Source organism: Rhodnius prolixus, unplaced genomic scaffold (genome assembly GCF_049639745.1).
Source record: "Rhodnius prolixus isolate KJV_2025 unplaced genomic scaffold, Rpr scaffold_1, whole genome shotgun sequence".
NCBI lineage: Eukaryota > Metazoa > Arthropoda > Insecta > Hemiptera > Reduviidae > Rhodnius > Rhodnius prolixus.
Window position 1 is genome coordinate 67270919 of NW_027411581.1, and position 20393 is coordinate 67291311.

At 31.6% G+C, this 20393-nt stretch overlaps 2 protein-coding genes and 2 long non-coding RNA genes across 5 annotated transcripts; 2 read left to right on the top strand and 2 right to left on the bottom strand.

The window, feature by feature from the left end:
• Positions 1-1118: 1118 nt before the first annotated feature.
• LOC141446257 (D-aspartate oxidase-like) lies at positions 1119-13654 on the bottom strand. Of its 2 annotated transcripts, none has more exons than XM_074112779.1 (7): positions 13512-13654; positions 5594-5806; positions 4310-4421; positions 3249-3394; positions 2658-2820; positions 2295-2570; positions 1119-1911 (listed from the first exon to the last, which is right to left on the bottom strand). In XM_074112779.1, the coding sequence occupies exons 2-7, from the start codon at positions 5800-5802 to the stop codon at positions 1798-1800; spliced, it is 1020 nt and encodes a 339-aa protein (XP_073968880.1). In that variant the 5' UTR covers positions 5803-5806; positions 13512-13654; the 3' UTR covers positions 1119-1797. The 2 variants fall into 2 exon arrangements, with proteins under 2 accessions (XP_073968880.1, XP_073968879.1); XM_074112778.1 differs by lacking the exon at positions 13512-13654 and adding an exon at positions 8365-8487.
• On the top strand, positions 1813-11558 carry LOC141446263 (uncharacterized). The gene is made up of 2 exons (XR_012453609.1): positions 1813-1939; positions 11411-11558. It is a non-coding gene; the product is annotated as an uncharacterized lncRNA (long non-coding RNA).
• Positions 13655-13728: 74 nt separating the features above from the next.
• Positions 13729-20219, bottom strand: LOC141446254 (SRSF protein kinase 3-like). The gene is made up of 2 exons (XM_074112774.1): positions 18523-20219; positions 13729-14475 (listed from the first exon to the last, which is right to left on the bottom strand). Exons 1-2 carry the CDS (start codon positions 19941-19943, stop codon positions 14061-14063), a joined length of 1836 nt encoding a protein of 611 aa, XP_073968875.1. The 5' UTR covers positions 19944-20219; the 3' UTR covers positions 13729-14060.
• Positions 17416-20114, top strand: LOC141446265 (uncharacterized). The gene is made up of 2 exons (XR_012453611.1): positions 17416-17784; positions 17881-20114. It is a non-coding gene; the product is annotated as an uncharacterized lncRNA (long non-coding RNA).
• Positions 20220-20393: the final 174 nt, after the last annotated feature.

The following is a 20393-nucleotide window of genomic DNA, read 5'->3' on the forward strand; positions in this document are numbered from 1 at the left end:
TGAGTTGACATTTTCATTACACTTTTTTTTAAAAAATCGATCAGTAAGAACTAAATTTGAAACATATAAAATATTTGACGGCCTTTTTCGTTCTTTTTCATATCTTGAGTTTTAAATCGTTGTCTAATACATACCTTTTTATCTTCATGCAGCTTTGTTAATGATTTAACTGCAAAAAAATAAAATAAAATAAAAGATGTAATCCCATTTATAAATAAGAGAACGTGTTAATGTTAGCATTTACCCACAAAGAAGTTTATTTCAAAAGAATATGTAAAAAAATCGAACAGAATTGAACTCTGATAATCGATAATGGCATCGAGTGATATTTTTCCAACCTATGTGCGAATCATCTTCGAAAAAACGAACCAAACGAGAAATCCATTCAATAAATTGATATTACCAGTTTTTAAAAATTTGGATAAAAACCTTTATAAACCTGGCCAAATCTTGAACATTCATCAAAATATATTTTTCTAAACATTGTTATGATGGTAGCACCGTATCGAAAACATTACATATTTGCCCTACTTGTGGCAAATGGTTATGTCTGACTCAAATTACTTGTAATTGTAAAATCAGTTGTCTTAATTAAACAACAACACGTATTTTTTTATTTTTATTTTATCATTTTTCATATCAAAGAAACAAAACGAAACATGTCGTTACTTTTTTTTTTTTTAGGCATTGACTGCACTCTAGTTCTTCTGCGTTTGATAGAAATGAAGGGAAACAAATCTCTTGCCAACACACCACAACAAAACACAAAATTATTAATTAAAAAAAACAAAACTCTAAAAAATTTGTATTTATTTTATTTTATTATTTTGTTCTTCTTGAAATTTATCACTAAATTGTTTTCCAATACTTTCCTAAAAAAAAATGAAAAGCTCCAAATATGGTGGACAATTTTATTTATTTAAAATTTATTCTAATCAAATTATAATTATTATTGTTTTTTTAATGAAATGTATGCAAGTGGGTGTAATATTTTTTGTTTTATTTCGTTACTTGACTAAAACTTTAAAATTTACAAAGGCTATATTTATTTTCTTATATATATATTTTTTATACTTGTTATATATATATTTTTTGTTTTTTTGTATATTATATGCAAATTCTTCTTTCTCTCTTTTTTTTTTTTTGTATTTCTCACAGTTTTGTATTTATATATAAAAGTGCTTTTGCTGGAACATTATTTATTTTTTTTTTATATTGCCCTCAATTTTATTATAATACAATGCTTGGTAAATCGATCTTATATATATATAAATATCATTTAAAAAAAAACATATCGATTTTTGTAACCCATAACATTCAATATTTTCTTTTGTAAATAAATAATTATAAAATTTAAGTTATTTTTAAGTCATCAATGCCAATTCGTTAAATTTATTTTTCCGTCTACTTTGGTGACTTTTCATTTTACTTTTCTTTGAATAATTGTACATATTTATATAAATATAATTTATATATAAAAATTTGAATTAATTTAAAGTTTTAAAAGTGGTGTTTTTCGATATAAATTCAATTAAAAAATAAAAAATACAAATTCAATTAAAAAATACAAACTTTTTTTTCCTTCTAAAATCTTATGAATATCAGTACAATCAGTCGATTATTATATGTGATTAGTTTTCATTAGTTTGTGTAAGGGGTCAATATAGGGTAAATTGTTTACGTGATTATTTTACAAAAGAATAGGTAGAAATTAGAGAAATAATAATGGTAATTAAAATGTAACTGATATAAATTAATTCTAATACATAATGTTCTATAAAAATATATAGCTGGTGTTCACAATTTAGACGTGCCGAATTTAACTAATTGTTCAGCAAGTTTCACAGCGAGATCTGCAGTACCTGGTGCTGAAGTTACTCCATAACCTCCGTGACCATAATTATGTACGATCTGCAATCGATAACAAAATGTCTACAAGGTACATTCACTTTTACCACTTTTTTTTTTGCCAAACATTTGAATCATATTTAATCCTCGCAATAAAAACACATACAGTTTGCAACCAATTCATTAAACTGAAACGTCGTAAACTTATAGGGAAGACTTAAAGGGTGCGTTCCACTAAGCGCCCACAACGATCATGCTCACGACCGCGGTTTTGCCCGTTCCACTTGCTTGCGAGTGTTACAATCGAAAACCCAAGTGGAATGGACTATGGGGCGTTTTAACCGTTCATGTAAACATTACAAATGGCAAATCTCCAAAAAGACCACACGATTACAAAAAAAAAAAAAACACTTTCTAATTTGTCTAAAATGTCAGGGGACAATTACCTTCAAACCATCCATGATATCTACGTCGATTCTAACACCGGAATCACGGTGTGGTCTTAATCCAACCATTTCCTTCAATATCTTATTACTACTGTCGGCCAATTTTGGCACCAGATTTGTACACCTTTCCCAGATTGAGGCAGCATCATGTTTACATACACGTGTGTTCCAACTTCCAAACTGTCTTGTACCACCTAAAGTCACGCCTCCTGCACTTGGAATAATATAGGTGTCACCTTCTCCATAGTAGAAATGATTCAACCAAGGGGCTTGAACCTGAGAAAATTATTATTATTATTTTCTTTAAATACTGTACAATTCTTTTTCTTTTTTCCCCAAATAATTAATAAAATATACAATTACCTTAAAAACCTGTCCTCTAATTGGTATCACTTTTCCATCGTTAAACAGTTTTTTCGCTCCTAATCCAGAACAATTCATTAACAAATCAAATTTCCCAATTTTTCTCAAATCACTCAATGAATCTACCTTCATTTTTAAAATTTTTCCTCCATTTTCTTTAAACCTGCAAATACAAAACTAGTTCACAATATTCTGTGTATTTATCATAGAACAATAGGATTCTATACATACGTTAAACTTATTGTTTCAAACTCTTTAAAAATTACAAGTTTATGAGGCTATGAAAACATTTTTGAATATAAATGTCTCCAAGGTAAACTCCAGGATTGGAAACTTTTAAGTATATCAAATTTAGGGCACTTTATGAGTAAATTCTGAAGTATGAATTTAATTTATTCAATATTAAGCAATTAACTACAGATTTTTAGTTTTTTAAAGCCAGTTTTATGGGTTTAATCTATTTTTCGAATGCTCTTCTTATACTTTTATCTGTTTCTCCCCCAAAACTGACGAGGGTGCCAGCTGCCTCGTTCAGCCAATCCTGGACGAAGCCCACCATAATATGAGAATACAATATGTTAAAACACTTACTGTGAAATAGCCCATGGTAGATAATTTCTACATTCTATCAACAATGATGCAGAGAACGAACCATATTTCCAACCTCCAGGGCACATATTCAGCTCTTCTTCAGTAACCTGACGATATACTGGCACTAAGCCTTCTAAATAATGGTTCTACAAGAAAGTTTCGAAAAAATCTGAAATTAGTTTTTTCCACTAAAATCTGAAAAATTAAATTTATTGATAGTTATTTGGCGAAACTAGTGCAGGAAGTAATTCGACAACACACGGCCACACTTGATACACAATGTATCCAAATATAACCTTTCCGATTACTGATAGGAACCAAAACTATCGATTGAATCGATTCGTCAACTGATTAATTATGATTATTTTATTAGTTTCGTAATCTTTATTCTCAAAAACTAGATAGAATACGCATAAAAGTGGTAGGTAGTATATTGTCAATTTTTTTTTTTTTTGAAGTTGAAAAAACTGAGAAATAGCAGTTCCATGAATTCTAATCCACAGATTGTTACTAGCAACCACAACAATCCGCAGAAAGGTGTCTAATGATGTCAACTATCAGTTATAAAAACCAACTCTGATTAAATTCTTTAAACACTCACAAGACTGTCCTCAAGGCATAAATTTCATAAACAAAACTCATTTAAATCATATTTATTTATACGAAGTTTACTTAAAAGCCTAGGAAACATTGCCGAGGAAGGGAACAATCTACATATGTATGAGGTTATCTATTGTTTAAAAGCAAAAACTATGTAAGAAGGGATTTCCATACGGAAACACGTGGGATCCAGCAACTGACCCTTAGATTTTCACTTGCTAGCAACTCCTTATAGCTCCTTCACTGTCCAGTAATGGTCAGTAAGGAGAGGGCATAGTCCAGAGGCCAATAAATAGCTCCGGGTGCCGATAATCTTAGATGTTGACATTTATTTAACCTTAAATTAACCAAATAAATGAATAAATAATAATAAGGTAACTTTTTCATTCTTTGCTACAGTTCCTGAAAGCTCGAACATCTTAGGTGTTTGCAGATTTAATAAGTTCGTACTTCATACATACCCTAACAAGTGACGCATCCAAAGAAGAAAACACGTAACCAGATATTTCTGAAATACCGCAGTCTTTGTTCAAATAATCCAAATAGTAATTATAAGAATCTCTTATACATTTTCTGAAATTAAAATAAATAAATAATACAATGGAATAAATTTTGGAATGAAGCATAAATTGATGCCGTTACTTGCACCCATAATACACTTATTTATTACATCACAAATGGATACAGAATCAACCAACTTCGTATTCCACTCAGGGTACAGTAATTAGTAGATGTTGAATCTCTAATTCTTTTTTGAGAGCTAGTTTTGCTTGCTAAATATTCATCAAGGAAATTCGGTAAGTTATTCTCATTGTTAAAGGTTCTCCCATTAGAGTTTATTGGAGGAGAATGGAAAATTTAAAAGTCAAAAAGAGATTCTTCTTGGGATGTGAGTGGCTATATTAGGATAACCTATGAAACTCCTAAGTGGAAAAAATGGACTCGTTTATAAAATGGGGTAACCTATGTCAATCTTACCTCCTCTCAAAACGGCAAAGTTGATCACATGTACATTGCTGCGTGGAATGGATTTCTTTTCTTGGCAGGCTTTTCCGAAGAATAACAACGCCATCCACGTTCTGCCGGACACATGTGTTTCTTAGGACAAACTTCTGTGAAGGGCCATTTGCTTTCCTATTAAGGCTTTAATCCACCCTTCGGACACAAGTGTTTTTCTTAGGACAAACCTCTGTGAAGGGCCATTGGCTTTCCTATTCAGGCTTTAATCCACCCTTCGGACACAAGTGTTTTTCTTAGGACAAACCTCTGTGAAGGGCCATTGGCTTTCCTATTCAGGCTTTAATCCACCCTTCCTGTTTGCTCCAGATAACAACAAACAGAGGGAAGGGATTAAGCTCTGAGTAGTTAGCGAAACTTCTTTCAGCACACTGCCCCGGTGATGGGACAGTTTTGTCTGTAATGAGAGAACACTGACCGAAGTCCGGTAGTGCATTGAAAAAAAGCAATTAACCCACTTTGGCAATACTCTGTTCCTAGTTGTCTCTGACAAAAATCATGGCATTCATAATAATTTAATGTTAAAAAAAAGTCAACATTAATTCTTTTAGAAAATAGACCTAATTGGAAAAACACTGTATTTCACAGAATTCTGAACGTGAGTGTAGGAATATTCATATACACAGTGAAATCTTTGAAATACATTGGCACAAATTTTCTCATTTAATCCAACAAAAAATATTGTAAGTTTAAAAACTTTAAATCAATTAATGAATTTGTTTACTGACTTAGTGATATCCATATCATTGCACACCAGAAAACTGGTTGCAGGACGAAATAATCCAGCAGCAACATGACTAGTAGTTTCTTCATTGAATAGTTCAGCAACCAGCGTATAGTTTACATTATTGCCAAATAGTTTTTGTAATTTCAATGCTGTAGTTAAACCAACCACTCCAGCTCCAAGTATACAACACTGTAATCCAATTTCTGGCATCTTGCTAGATTAAAACATATACATCATGAATAAAACAATAGCAACAATAAACAACAATCACGTTTCTAAAAATTATAAAACATTTAAATCCTATAATTATTATCATTAAACATTCATAAAATGATAATTTTGTTTTGTATAAACAATATAAATGTATAAATAGAACGAGCCAGTTGTTTATTACGTATCCTACAATGGCTGAACGAACGACAATTTTACATTCTTCAATTGTGTGAACAAGTAAATTAAATTTTTAAATTGTTCCCAATATGAACTTGGGACAGTTATGAAGACTCACATATGAAGACTTCCTCTTTTTATCTCTCTCTAGTTTTATATATGTATTTTCTTTAAATTCTGAATTTACGCTACGAATCAATTTTCACGGTAATTAATATTATATGTATCGATTTTTTTAAACGATTAGTTTCCCTCAAATTAATATTGGGATTGAGCCTACCCACGTAAAAATAAAAAGTGCCAATTTGTTGATTAAAAGATACGAAATAAGACGGTAATCTTACGAACTTCTAAATTCTAGAATTCATATTTATTTTATCGATAAGTTCCAAATTGTACGAGTATTTATTCCAATATTAGGCCAATTATTTAAAATTATCAAATAATTGGGTACGATAAACTTAACTGCTGTATATATTTAACAATTTAAAAAAAAAATGAGGACACACGTTTATGTACTGTGCCTATTTGAATACAATAGGAACCTATTTACTACGTCTGAATGCACAATTGCAATAGTTCACACCCATCTATAGACGATTTTTTTAACTATTCCCAGGTTATCTAAATTTGAAGATACAGATACATGGGGGGATATCGATCTTAGATATGGGGGGGCCCCCCAGATCTTGGACTGTTCATGCCCATAATCTGTGATATTTGGATACCTTAGAACAGTGATTCTAAACCTTACTTTTTTTTTGTCGCGTCACACTTTTAACCATTTCAAAAGTTTAATAGTTATTTATTTAACAAGTGTGGAAAGTAGTACTTTTCCTCACACGAGGCAGGGTTTGCACGTACGAGCGAGCGAAGCGAAGCGAGTGCAAGTGCAAACCCTGCCTCGTGTGAGGAAAATACTTTACACTCGAGTTAAATATTATATTTTTTTCTGCAACCATTAGGGTTATTAACTAAAAAAAAAAAAACTAAACAGGCATCACTAGAATCCATTTTAAATTTCTATAAGGTAACACTATAACCTTTTTAACTGTTATAATTTAAAATATCTAATTATTTATTAAAGTATTATTTTTATTTCTATATTCCTTTCAATTTTTATTTTATTGTTTAATGTTCGTTTTTTAATTATTTAGTTACGTTAAATAAGCTTATTAAAGTTTTACAGAAAATATTTAATAACAAAACTTCTTATATCAAGGAAGCACAATAAAGTTTTTCCACTCACCAGTGAGGAAAGTGACACTAATGGGAATTTTTCCCCACTAGTGAGGTAAAGTTGGGCCATTACACAGCTGATTTTAATTGAGTAATGAGAACATTCCTACATGGTTGCAGAAAAAAAGTATTTTACTTATCCCATAATACATTGTGTAAAATAGTTTATATTTATTTTCAATATGAAATAAAATAATATGTACTGTACAAAAAACAACAGTATATGTTTATTAAGGGATTAATTACAAGTTAATAATAAGAATACTTTTAATTAGAAATCTGAGCTTGATGTTTTTTGTGATAATTTCGTGTTTATATTTGGTGGTATAAATGATAACGTTACTCTCATATTGTCTTCTAAATTTAATATATAATTTTTATTGTCTGCATTTCTCTAAAATTTGGCGGCACACTTCAAAAACTTTAGCGCGACACGCAAAAGGGCAAAAGGTTAAGAATCACTGCCTTAGAAAATATGTTTTCCAAAATTACATTTCGAGAAATGTACGCCGCGGTGGCAGGTGTGCCGAGGGATATCTCTCTATTCTACTGTCAGCTGTTTCAAGATTGTGACTCGCGGTATTTCTGGACACATGAATTTATTAAATTTAAGGCAGGTCATTGGTGGGTGGGGGGGGGTTGGAGCATTTTTTCACAGTACACTGCCATCCTCTGGACAGTGTTTTCTCGTTGTTGTCCTTCACCGACGAGAGAAGCTCCTTGCAAGAAAGGAACCTGTAATCTCCGAGTAGGAGAGATCAATACAACAATACTGAGCTGATCGCTTCCATCCCTCCAAAAAAAAAAAAAAAAAAATATTACTCTAATCTATTATTGCACAATTTTAGACAAGTATTTATTTCTGCCTGTTAAGACAGGTCTGCCGATTGTACTTGTGATTACGCAATCAAATTTGTAGAAAAAGTAACAAATAAAGTTGGTTTCAATCACCAAAACTTTGTGGTGGTTCTTGCCCCTTACACTTTGACCGTACAATCAATACATGTTTTTTATGCAAACAAGGACATGCAATTTCGTGCAATATTTTAAAAATTAAAGAATTGACAAAAAAGAAATAATAATTCAAACTAGGTATTTGATTTTGGAATTTAAATATTAACAGAAAAAAACATTCCTACTTACATCAAAACCATCCAAGAATGAAAAGTGAATTAGTATAAAAAAAAGGAGATGAATTTATCGTAATTTTTTCATCTCTTTCTTATCATTTGATAGCACGGGTTTCTATTACTTAATGTTTTATAAAAAGAATAAGAAAATGCAAGCGATTATTTACATCGACGATAAGAAAGTTGTTTTTTTTAATAAAAGAGGAAAGGAGAAATTTTATATTAGTTTTAAACATTTGTAAACAAACAGAAGTAAAAGAATTTAAAATTTTCTCCCAATGCTAAATTGTTTATGTATTTTTAGTTGTAAAATTGCTTCCCTCCCAAAAAATATACTTATATATTTAGGTTTTCTAGATAGAGTCACTTAAATGTATCGTTAGAAGACCTAGCCAAAAAAAGGACATGCAACGTGCGTGATGCAGTCAATGAACCCAAGCCCTTTTATAATTCCTTCTCACCCAAAGTTACTGTCGCTGGGTCAAACAATGATTTTTTTTATAAATGTGTATATTATGGTGATAATTACAGGAAATGAAGGTCATGCTAGTGAAGGTATCACAAACTATGTTTTGAACCCGATAGTTTGGTAGAAAAATCGTGTAGCATGAACCAAGGATAAAACTTTATTGTCAATATTATTGCGTCAATGATAGCAGTAAATAATTAAGGTTTTATTTCTGTAGACGGATCAAGCTACGGCAAATCATCAATAATTATGATTTCTACTTCAATATTAATAACATTCACCTCCTCCACCAAACGGGCTGCTTCAGCCCCAATTGGAACGTATTCATTTAAAAAGTATCTTCAAGTTTTGTGGGGAAAAAAAAACCCTCAAATTGTAACCAATAAATTGAAGAAAAGAGAATCGTGAGGTTAATTTACCCTCAAATCGTCCAGCCCCTCTCTCTAGATCAGTGTTTCCCAACCTGTGTGGGGTCTGCGTACCATCAGTGGTCCGCAAAAACTAAAATATGGTTCCGCGAAACACGTTAACAATTTTTTAAAATAATAATATATTTAGGGAAGGGATTAGCTATGTGGTTAGCGTGGACTCCCAAGCGGAGGTCCCGAACCCAAATCCAGCTGCTGACCCTTACGATTTTCTCTTTTTTCCTTTTAGGAGCTTCTTACAGCTCACTGTCCGGTGATGGACAGTGTTGTCGGTAACGAGAGAACACTGTCCGGAGGCCGGCAGTGCACTGAAAAAAGCTCCGGGCGCCAATAACCTTGGATGTTGACGCGCTTTAAATCATTAAATAATAATAATATATTTATTTGACATGCGTCGAGCGCCTAAAAACCTAAAGTCCAGGAGTCGGACTAAAAAGCAAATGATGATATGCGCATGTAGATTTGAGCAATCTCATCAATCCCAGGATTACTACCCCATCTTGTTAAGGAAAATGCAAGCTCAAAAAGGCACATTAATATAACAAACTGAAAACATAATCATAATAGGATGAAAAATTAATGCCAGTTTCAGTCATTATAAACTTTATTCAGCCAAAGGGAATAGGTCATCTTCAGGGCTGTGCAACATATTTACAGTGTGTTATCAATTATATTGCCAATTAATTATATTACAATGAATATGTGTAATGTAACGAAAATTTACAAAAATTAGGTAAATATTTTTGTAAATTTTCGTTACATTATACGTATACATTTTAATATAATTATTGTTAACACGCTGTAAATATGTTGCACAACCCTGAAGATGACCTAGTCCGTTTGGTCGAAAGCTCGGCCATAATAAAGTTTATAATGACTGATACTGGCATTAATTTTTCATCCTATTGAAGCTATGATTCAGTCACCAGAAATAACGAACCATAATCACAAAGTTAATTGTAGTTTTATTTTTAAAATCTAAAAGTAGTTTACTCTGCTAACAATAAAAATATTAAAATGGTCCCTGGTCACAAAAAAAAAAAAAAGGTTGGGAACCATTGCTGTAGATGGATCAAGCTGCGGTAAATCATCAATAATTATGATTTCCACTTAGGTGCCACGGTGGCCGAGTGGTTAGAGGAGAGACCTGCGAAGCTGATATGTATTGTGGTACTGGGTTCGATTCCCCGCGGTCTGTAGGCCTTGGATTTTTTATTTAATGGTTAATAAAAGAAATTTATAGTAAAGTATGTTTGCTAGTCGCGACACCTAATTGGTAGTTGGACGTTAAGCACCACCTGAAAAAATGGGCGATTACTGTTTTCTTTTTTTTTTTATGATTTCGACTTCAATATTACTAACATTTACCTAATCCCCACAACGGGCTGGTTCCGCCAATTGGAATGTATTCATTTCAAAAGAATCTTAAGTTTTGGGGGAAAAAAATAAATAAAATCTCAAATTGTAACCTATAAATTGAAGAAGAGAGACTCTTGTTCTTATTAAATTATTTGCACCCCCAAATCGTCAGCCCCCCCCCCCTCTCGACAGTGTGAGTGAGTGCAATTCACCAGTGCACGGAAATACCCCCCCACTCACAGTATACATTTAGAAAAGGGTCAAGTCGAGATATTGATTCACTCTAAACTTAAACAATATAAACGTTCCAGAATGCTACACGTTTTTTAGTTTTCTTTGGTTCATATCACAATAAATGCTAACAGCCATTAAGCGCTTATTATTATTTTATTCTCAAGAATAAAGTAAATTTCCGGTATTTTTTCTCAAAATAAAAAAATTATTGATCCAAATCAATTTTAATAAATCAACTAAATCTTGAATCAGATCGAATGAACATGGTTCTACACTTACATAAAAAACTAAATACAACCTATTTACACTCCACAAAAAAAAAGTGACCAGATGATTTGAAAAGTAAATAATGTAATTAAAATTTTTGTTGAGAGAGAAAGGATCAGCTCAGTGGTTAGCGTACTGGATATTCCCATACACACACAGAGATCCCGAAAAGGAGAAGAAATAATGAAAGTTTAAACTTTTATTATTTCTTTTACTGTTTTAGATTAATGAAATGTTTTGTATATATACACACGTAGAAGGGTATTCTAGTTATCTTTAGACTTGACTGGTTTTTTTTTTAGGCTGTGGCTTAAATAAGATCTAATTGGCAGTGGCAGTTTCAAATTATCATCAATCACTTCAACAGAAACTATTAGCAACAAGATATTTTGGACGTCTTTTATTTTTGTTAATTCTGTTGGCTATTCTGCTATATATACATCAACAGAATTTTTTGCCCAAAAAATAATAATAATGAGGGTGTTATCAAAAAATAAAATAAATAAAGTGTAAAAAAAAGAGAAAAATTATTGTTTTCTAAACTACTTTTTATCATTTTTTGTTTTTAGTACGGGGTTCCACAATGCTTGACTCTTGCCTCCCAACTGGGACAATTCTATTCGGCTTGAAATAAATAAATAAAATTTAAGGAAAACAATCTTCGATAGAGTCCCAAAATATGGTTATAAGGGAAGCCGTCGGTATAGATAAAACCATACTGGATAGGGTGGACGAAAAAAGGCTGTGGTGGTTTTGGACATGTCCTTCGCATGAGCGATACGCGCCTCCCAAAGAAAAAGGCTCTCTGCTGGCAGACAAAGAAGAGGAAGGCCTTTGAATAGCTGGCTCGCGCAGGTAAAGGAACTAACGATAGCGCGAGATCTGAGCGAAAGCGACGCTCTGGATAGAGAAGGGTGGATGCTTGGCGCAAGGAATCCTGGCACTAGGGAAATACCTTGGAAGAAGAAGAAGAAGAAGAAAACCTTTCCTACATTCAAGTTTCAATTCTGGTGAACTTATTCAAGCTTTCCACCTTAGAAACTTAACCATTAACCGAGAGAAGAGAGGCTTGGAACCATGGTCTGCTGTTATCAGTCTCAATTCTCTTAAGGTATTCGGAGAGCTCATAATAGGACAAAGAAAACAGATGAGAGTGCGAATAGATTTTTAGTTCTTAAATTTGCCCAAGGCATTCTTACGAGCTAAGCAAAAATATTTAACCCTTGCAGCAGAGGATCTGAAAAGTTAGATTACTATTCACAGCTGTTTGTAGTAATATTGAAATATCTTGCGTTTAAAAATGTTCCTTGGGTAAAGATTGAATTCACTGGGGAAAAAAAACGTTGTACACGAATCTTTAAAACTTCTTAAAAAGTAAAGTTGCCTTTAATTTTGAATTTCTTTTAACTACTGAACAAATTTTTAAAAAAAAAATGTATTATTTCCTACGGTCTTCCAAAAAATCAAGTCATTACTACCTAGTTACAGGTTTAAACTTACTTTCCGCACTGATAAGCGTGTTTCCGCTTAAAAAAAAAGCCACTTTCATCACTGACGCATATCGATTTCGCGTTTAAACTTAAGATTTTATGCAAATCTTTTTACGTTCAATGCGGTAAATTTAAAAAGGCAAAACAAAAACAACAAAGAAACTTGAACGAACCTTTTTTACTGATTCTGTGTAAATTTTATCATTATTTTAACACAAATTAAGCAACTTAGGTATGTTAATAAGAGATGAATTGTTTTTATGACTTAATAAAGTTGTAATGTTTTCTCGTATTTTTTAAATTTTGTTACATTTCATAATATAACCAATTTAAACATGAGGAATACACATAATATTCTTAGTAAATTGAAACTTTATTTAATTTTTTTTTTTAACCCAAAACACGATTAAAAGCGTCATCACAACCTTTAAGTTTTTTTGCGAGATTCTATTTTTATGACTAGGGGGGGGGGTTATACTTAGAATACCCCTTGTTTCGCGAAATAATAGAAATTGATGAATTAAGCAGATTTTTTAATTTAATGAAAAATAACTAAAAAGTTATTTACAAAAAAAAAAAAAAAAAAGTCGAAGCAATAGTAGTGAAGTATTTTTTGAAATTTTGATTATGTTGGTAGTAATGTATAAAAAAGTTGGCTAACACACTGCTCCAACAGAAATCGTAAAGATAACAGTCGTGTTTATTTTTGAAAACGTCAGCAGTTATTTTTTTTTTGTTTAAATAAAAGATAATTAATTAAAATTAGCAAACTATTTAAAACTATAGTATTTCTTTGGTTAAAACACAGTTATTTTTACTTATTTATTTATTTTTTGTAATACACCCTACAATACGAATGTTAAATAATAAAATTAAAGAATATTATTTTTGTGTGTAAAACTACTTAGCTTACCGTACAGCAGTTATATCCAGGGGTCGACCAACTCTAGGCGGGCAGAGTAAGTAATATTTACAAATACAAAATAGTAAATCACAACATCACATGAGATTCACACTAAATCCTACAAATCACATTTAATTTAAGTAATACTCTTACGAATAGTTTTGCTTTGTCTAGGCCCCAATTCAATTCAAGTTTTATTTCTTAGCTTCGTCTTCTTTTTCCCAAATTAAATTAAAAATTATAAAACAAGATCATAAAATTCAGTTTTACTATATTTCACTTATTACTTTTCTTTAATTAGATCACAAAAACACCACTTTTATTACTTGCACTAAAATATAAGGACGAATTGTTTTAAATAATAAAAAATAATAATGAAATGAAAACAAATTAAAAAGTGCGATTCTGTTTTCCTAGTTCTGTTTTAAAAGAAAGAAAAATAGAACTTTTTTATAACGATATATATATATATTTTTTTTTGTATTATTATGTTTTTCTTTAAATATGTGATTTTTTTTCTTTACTTATTTAATTTTTTTTCCTCCTATCGATCATTTTTTAATATTTAAGCCAAGGATGTTGTAGGCAATCAGCCGCAGTAGCTCTACGATTCGGGTCAAAGTCCAACATTGGCCTTAAGAATGCTGCAAAATCTTTAGCATCTTGCGGTGCCCAATTATATTTATCTGTTAATACATCATACAGATCCCATGGTTTTAACCATGAAATATGCCTTAGTTCACCACGTTTATTAAAATATTGTCGTGATTGTTTGCCAGAATTGATTATCCTTTTTGGTATTTCGCCCAATAGTTCGATTATATGCGCTAAATGATCTTCATCACGTGTATAACCTTCACCACTGTGCGGTTCGAATAGGTAATCACCGGTGGCCAATTCAAAAGCCATACATGCTGTTGACCATATGTCCGCTGATGTATTGTAACCGGCTCCAATGAGCACTTCCAAAGATCTGTAACAAAGACAAAAGAACTTTTGTTAAAAAAAAGTAAAAGAAATGAAAAAAAAACCTGGCGAGTACATCATCCTCCTGACTCCGATTGACACAGATTACCGAGCAAACTCGGAATTTGTTTAGCAACATATTTTATTCAGAAAAAACAACATAAAAGGTGATAAAATCGTAAAAGTTCCAGAGATGGCACATTAGAGAGAACAACCGAATACTCCCCTCCTCTAGAAAGACTAAAGATCAATTTTCACGTAAAACGTTTCTACTAAGTGGAACTGACAAGTCCAGGGATAAGATTAGCACAGTGGACTCTGATCCAGCTGATGTCTCTTAGATTTTACTTTCCTAGGAACTTAAGGGACAGCTTACTGTCCTGGTGCTGTCTGGAACGTGAGAATACTTTCCGGAAGCGACAGTGAACTGAGAAAAAAAAGCTCCAGGTGCCCATGGCCACAGTAATAGGCTTAAATTGGAGGGAGAAAAAACCTGACGTCCTTACAAGAGTATTTAGAATACTTAGTCTTCAAGTTCTGTACGCTAGATAAAAATCGAGAAAAAACATGAAAAAAAAATTCACACGATCTTCCTGGAAGCTTGACAGTGCAGAACCGCGTCCAGAGACACGTCAGAGGAAGGATCGGAATAAAAGGGAAAAGCTACACCTCATTTGACAAACCTTTCCACTCCCTTATTTTCCTGAAAATCCCAGGAAACCTAGTCCAGGATACCTTGCACAGTTTAGAAGAAACTCCCTTCAAACTCCAGGAACATTATCAATTATTCATATGTCAAAATATCAAAATGGATACTGCAGTTACAAAAACAAAAAAACTGAACATTAGGGTGTTTCAAAAAATGTTGACTTTTAAATTTTTTAAGAGCGTCGGGCGGAAAATCAAAGTTCATTATAAAAACAAAAAAGTTTCGTTCGTATTAGAGCAAAATCGATTAATTAAAGGTCGCTACCATTGATCAAAAGATTTTTGTTTTGCTTATTTTTTTTATATAAAAATCCTTATTAAATGTTTTGTATCTTTTAAAATTATTAGCAAAACATGTAATTGTACAAAGTTTATTTAAATATAATTTGCTAAAAAGACAATGCAGTTGGAATCATTTTAATGGCCATTTTACTTTCAAAGTTATGAATAATTAAAGAAGCTGTATTTAAAAATAAAAAAAATTAGGTAAAATATACATTTTTGAAAAATTTCGATTAATTAACGTTAAAATCACTTCATTTTTCATGTGTTTCGTACAGAATTTAAAAAAAAAAAAACACAATTTAGGTTAATGAAACGTCTAAATTAGGGAGTATTTTGCATTTATTGTTAAAATTTGAAATTAATTTACTATCAATCAATCAATATCCAGAAATTAAGAAATGTATTCAGAAAAACAACATAAAAGGTAATAAAATCGTAAAAGTTCCAGAGGAGGCACATTAGAGTAAAACTCGTGTACTATAGGACGACTCTATACAATTCGCAAAGGAGAGCAGTTTAAAAAAAAGATTATTGTCAAGTAGTTTTTTTTAACGCAGAACAAGCCTAACACAAGTGCTCTAGTCCCAGAATTAAGATCTATTATCCAGGTCAAGGTTACAATTTTCTAGGTTGAGATCCATTGATCATCATTTAATGCTGTTACCTGTTGAACGAGTGGACATGAAGATAGAAAAGAGCGAGGTTTTTTTTCCAGATGTTATGCAAGAAGTTGCAAATTCTAGGGAGAATGTAGAGAGAAAGAAACAATGGCCTTGCTCAGAAGATTGCTAAGTAAAACTCGGAAGTTTCCAGATCTTCCGGGTCAGGAGGCACCGAGTAAAAGAGTGAATTAGCTAACATGGTAATACTAAGCCAGCAGCAGTACTATCACGGAGCAGTTTTTTATTACGAAGTAAGAAAACATTTGAGAATAAAGGTACTGAAAGGTCGCAGTACGCAATTACACTCTCCTCATGGGGAAAAAAGGGAGTATTATTGCACAAATAGAGGTAGTTGGCTTTGGTTTAAAAACAAATAAAAGTATCAGTAACGGAAGATACAGCTAGCTCTCAATGGGCTATGAAGGAAGTGTTTATTCACATTTTTGGTGATCGCACTCAATTCAATTAGTACGAACACAAAAAATAATACTATTAACAGAACAAATACACCATTTCCTGTTTTATAAACAAAATACAATACTATTCAAATATGAATTCGGAGGAAATTTGAACAATAAACAGTAAAATACTTACCGAGTTACAAAAAATAAAAAATGCGAATGATAGTAAACAAATTTTTAATGAGATTAGTATTTGCGTAATCGATTCAGTTCAAATATTATTTAAAGGCTATAAACAATATTATTGTCATAAGAAACAGTAAAAGCTAGAGATTAATAAGTTTCGAACTCAATTATTAGTTACGAATTCTCAGTATTAGTTTGTTTTGTTTTTTAATGCATCTAAAAAGTTATATTCATGCTTTTATTTTTATTTATAAAAAAAATCTATAAATTGTAATATATTACACTATTGCATAATAAGTTGTAATTCTCTCAGTTACACAATTGGAATAGTCTCAACAAAACACACGCAAAATATCACTTTTTTTTGCTTTTTGATAAAGGTGAATATTTTGTTTCCACATATATATTTAGAAAAAGAAAATGATCGAAAATAGGGTAATAATAACCCAAGAATGATGTACGAGCAATACAAAATATAAAATTCAAGTACGTTAAAAGCAATTAATAACAAGAGACCCCGCTTGAGATAAACATTAATAATAGCATTAGAAATACTACTCAGCTGATCAAACTACTAAAGAGATGCAGGCAACACTTTTACTACGATAAGTAATCGATTAAATGCGAGGATAATAGGGTCAATCGAATAGTACGTGAAATTATTTAAGCTTCTTAATGATTGCATATAACCTTTATTGTATACACTTACTTCGCGAAGTAATAAATGACTAAAAAAAAATGAGAAAATTTAACTAAATTAGAAAAACAGGACAAATATAGTTGCTATTATTTTGTAAGAAACAAAATATTCTTGAGATGTCGCAAAAGAACATAACCAAATACATTTTCGATAATTATAACACTAATCTATTAAAAAATTGGCTTCAAATGCATTTTTTTTTAAAAAAAAACATTGATCTGTATACAAAAAAAGCTCACTATTTACTGTTAGAAATAGCCAATTACCAACTTCACCATAATATACCTTTTCCTATTCTTATCTTCCTCAAAAACAAATGTTAACCTTATCGCAATCATAATAAAAACTTTCAGATATGTAATTAACTTGTTTACGTAATTATCACTTTTTTTTTAAATCAATGAATTTTATCTTTCTTTTATTCATGTAATATGAAAGAATTTTGGTAAAATTGCCTGATTCATTTTCAGATTATAATTGAACCAAATAATTTGAAGAGGAATAAAAGAATTTACTGTATTTCCAGAATCAGAATTGTAAATAAGGAAGATACCTTTATTTATTCAACCTAAATAAATTTATATGCAAGGAATCCATAAAGAGTAGTAAAGTAACCATTTAAGGAGAGTTATTATTTTTTATGAATTCATTTTCAAAAACACTAATTCCAATGAAAGTTATTTTATATGTTGATATTTTCGTTGTGTAGCTTTTCGATAAGAAAGAAATAAGAGTAAGATAGCAATATAATATTAATATAAACGTTGCTATAAAATTGTAGAGATTCTAATGTAAGAAGTATCCGAATACTTTTTGTTTCGTGCTTTCTATGGTGTATTAGAACTTATTAAGAAGAAAAAACTGCAATCACACCATTAACTAAGTAAACTAAGTATAAATACACACTTGTATTTTAAAACTAAGTCAAACCGGAAAGAGGTTGAGACCTAGTTTAAAATAATATTATACTCAAGAAAATTATATGTGAATTGTCTATTAAGTTTCTTGTTTTTGTATTGGTCCAAATCTTAAAAAAATGTTATTTACCTTAATCTAAACTGTTAAGTAGTTGTTTTAAAAAGGAGATAATAAAATTAAGACATGGTACTAACCTGTATTGCCTAGTTTGAATATCTTCTGTAAAATGTTTGTTCACCCAACAGGCATTACCCAGATCAGCAATTTTCACATCCATCTCACACTCCCATCTGGATGGATCGACTTCACTTCCCAGGTACTTCTTCTCCGAGGAATGCGGTGAAGATTGTGTAGTATCCTCGCCAGTGCTTAGCCTATCGTCAATCACTACATCCTCACCAGCACCACCGTCATAACTTTTCTCACTTTCCACTTTATCCTCGTTCATTACTTCGACTGCAGTTGTATCTTCACCGCATCCAGTGGGTGTTTCAGTATCTGCATTCGTAATCATCGGAGTTGGTAAACTTACATTGGCATTATCCAACGAATGAATCATACCGTTCTGATAGTCTGCATTTTCCACCTTTTCCTCTACTACCACTTCTTTTTCATTCATATTATCAGTATGGGTCGAAGTCATCATTTTCTCAGTTTCTAACTTCTTTTGCTGTTCTTCCAATTCTTCTATCTGTTGCATTTGCTTCTTCAAAAGCTCTGTGTGCCTTTTTGCCTTTCTCTTTAGCTTTTTCTTTTTATTCTTAGACATTTTTGCATTTGGTGCAACCTCTTGAAACTCTTTCGGCGCGGTGCTAATGAGTGAAACAGGAAGTTTAGATCCTGCAGAATGCAATTCAGTTGCTTCGCAAGCTAATTTCCTAATATAAGCTTCGGATACGCATAAAAGGACGTTTTCTGGTTTAATATCAGTATGAATTATTTTACACTTTGTATGCAAATAATCTAACCCTTCGAGTACTTGCCTTATGATGCACTTAACGTTTCGCACAGGTATACCTCGATAATTGCTCCTTATTATCAATTTAAGCAGGTTATGACCCAATACTTCGAACACCATACATACGTGTGTACCATTTACGCCACTTATTTTGAAATCATTTAATAGTTGTACTACTTTTTCTCGTTTTGGATCATTAGAATCTGAATCTCTGACAACCTTCAAGAGTTTAATTTCATCCAAGGCTGTCTCTGTAAAATGTGACGCACTCTTCACAACTTTTAACGCTACAAATCTTTTATCAACTAAATCCCAGCAAAGCCAAACTGTAGAGAAATGGCCCCATCCTAGTTTCCTGGCTACATGGTACCTACTCAAGAAGAGATCGCCAATTTTAACTGGATGATACCCACCTTTGCAATAATCAGACGAATCTTCTTGTTCTTCTTCATCAGAAGAATATGCTTCCTCCTCATCTTCCTCGATTGTTTCATTTGATGAAGAACTACTGGGCGGTTCCGATTTGTAATATTGTTTTTCCTTGGAAGTCGTCAAACGGTTTTCTTCTGGTTTGGGTTTCCTCTTGCCAGGTTTATGACGCTTCTTCTTCGCCTGAATGGCTAATACCCTTCGATTTGCGTCCTTATAGGTGTTCATGATTGTACTTGACAAATTTTGAAAACTAACTAACCTAACACAAAGGAAATTTACAAAGCATGGCGGCTTCTAACATAACACTTAATTTTCATCAGCTGTTATATCTAGAAAGAGGATTTAAAACTACTTAAAATAGGTGTAAAAGAGATCTTTCAATGTTAGATCTAAAAATGCAAATTTCAAAATTAATACTACTAGAAACCGAAACTTCACTTCAACCTAACACACAGCGTCCATATTTCCCCAATACGACCGATACCGCAATTACAAATCACAAACCTCGGATTTAGAAGAGCCCACATTCAAATTTATAATTAATATATACTTCATTTTTTCCTTAGCAAACTTTATAAAAATTTGATTAATCAGGATATTAGGTACAAAATTCATTTTGTTCAGTTAGAGTGTACTAAAAAATTATATAAAAAATATTTTATTTACATTCTTTCA

What these genes read in the sequence shown, in the direction of transcription:
- LOC141446257 (XM_074112778.1), bottom strand. An exon ending in TTAGAGGACAGGTTTTTAAG is followed by an intron (nt 2,571 to 2,657) that starts GTAATTGTATAT and finishes TAATTTTCTCAG; the next exon opens with GTTCAAGCCCCTTGGTTGAA. An exon ending in ATATCATGGATGGTTTGAAG is followed by an intron (nt 1,912 to 2,294) that starts GTAATTGTCCCC and finishes TATCGATTGCAG; the next exon opens with ATCGTACATAATTATGGTCA.
- LOC141446254 (XM_074112774.1), bottom strand. Translation starts at nt 19,943, where the DNA reads ATGAACACCTATAAGGACGCAAATCGAAGGGTATTAGCCATTCAGGCG. An exon ending in ATTCAAACTAGGCAATACAG is followed by an intron (nt 14,476 to 18,522) that starts GTTAGTACCATG and finishes TCTTTGTTACAG; the next exon opens with ATCTTTGGAAGTGCTCATTG.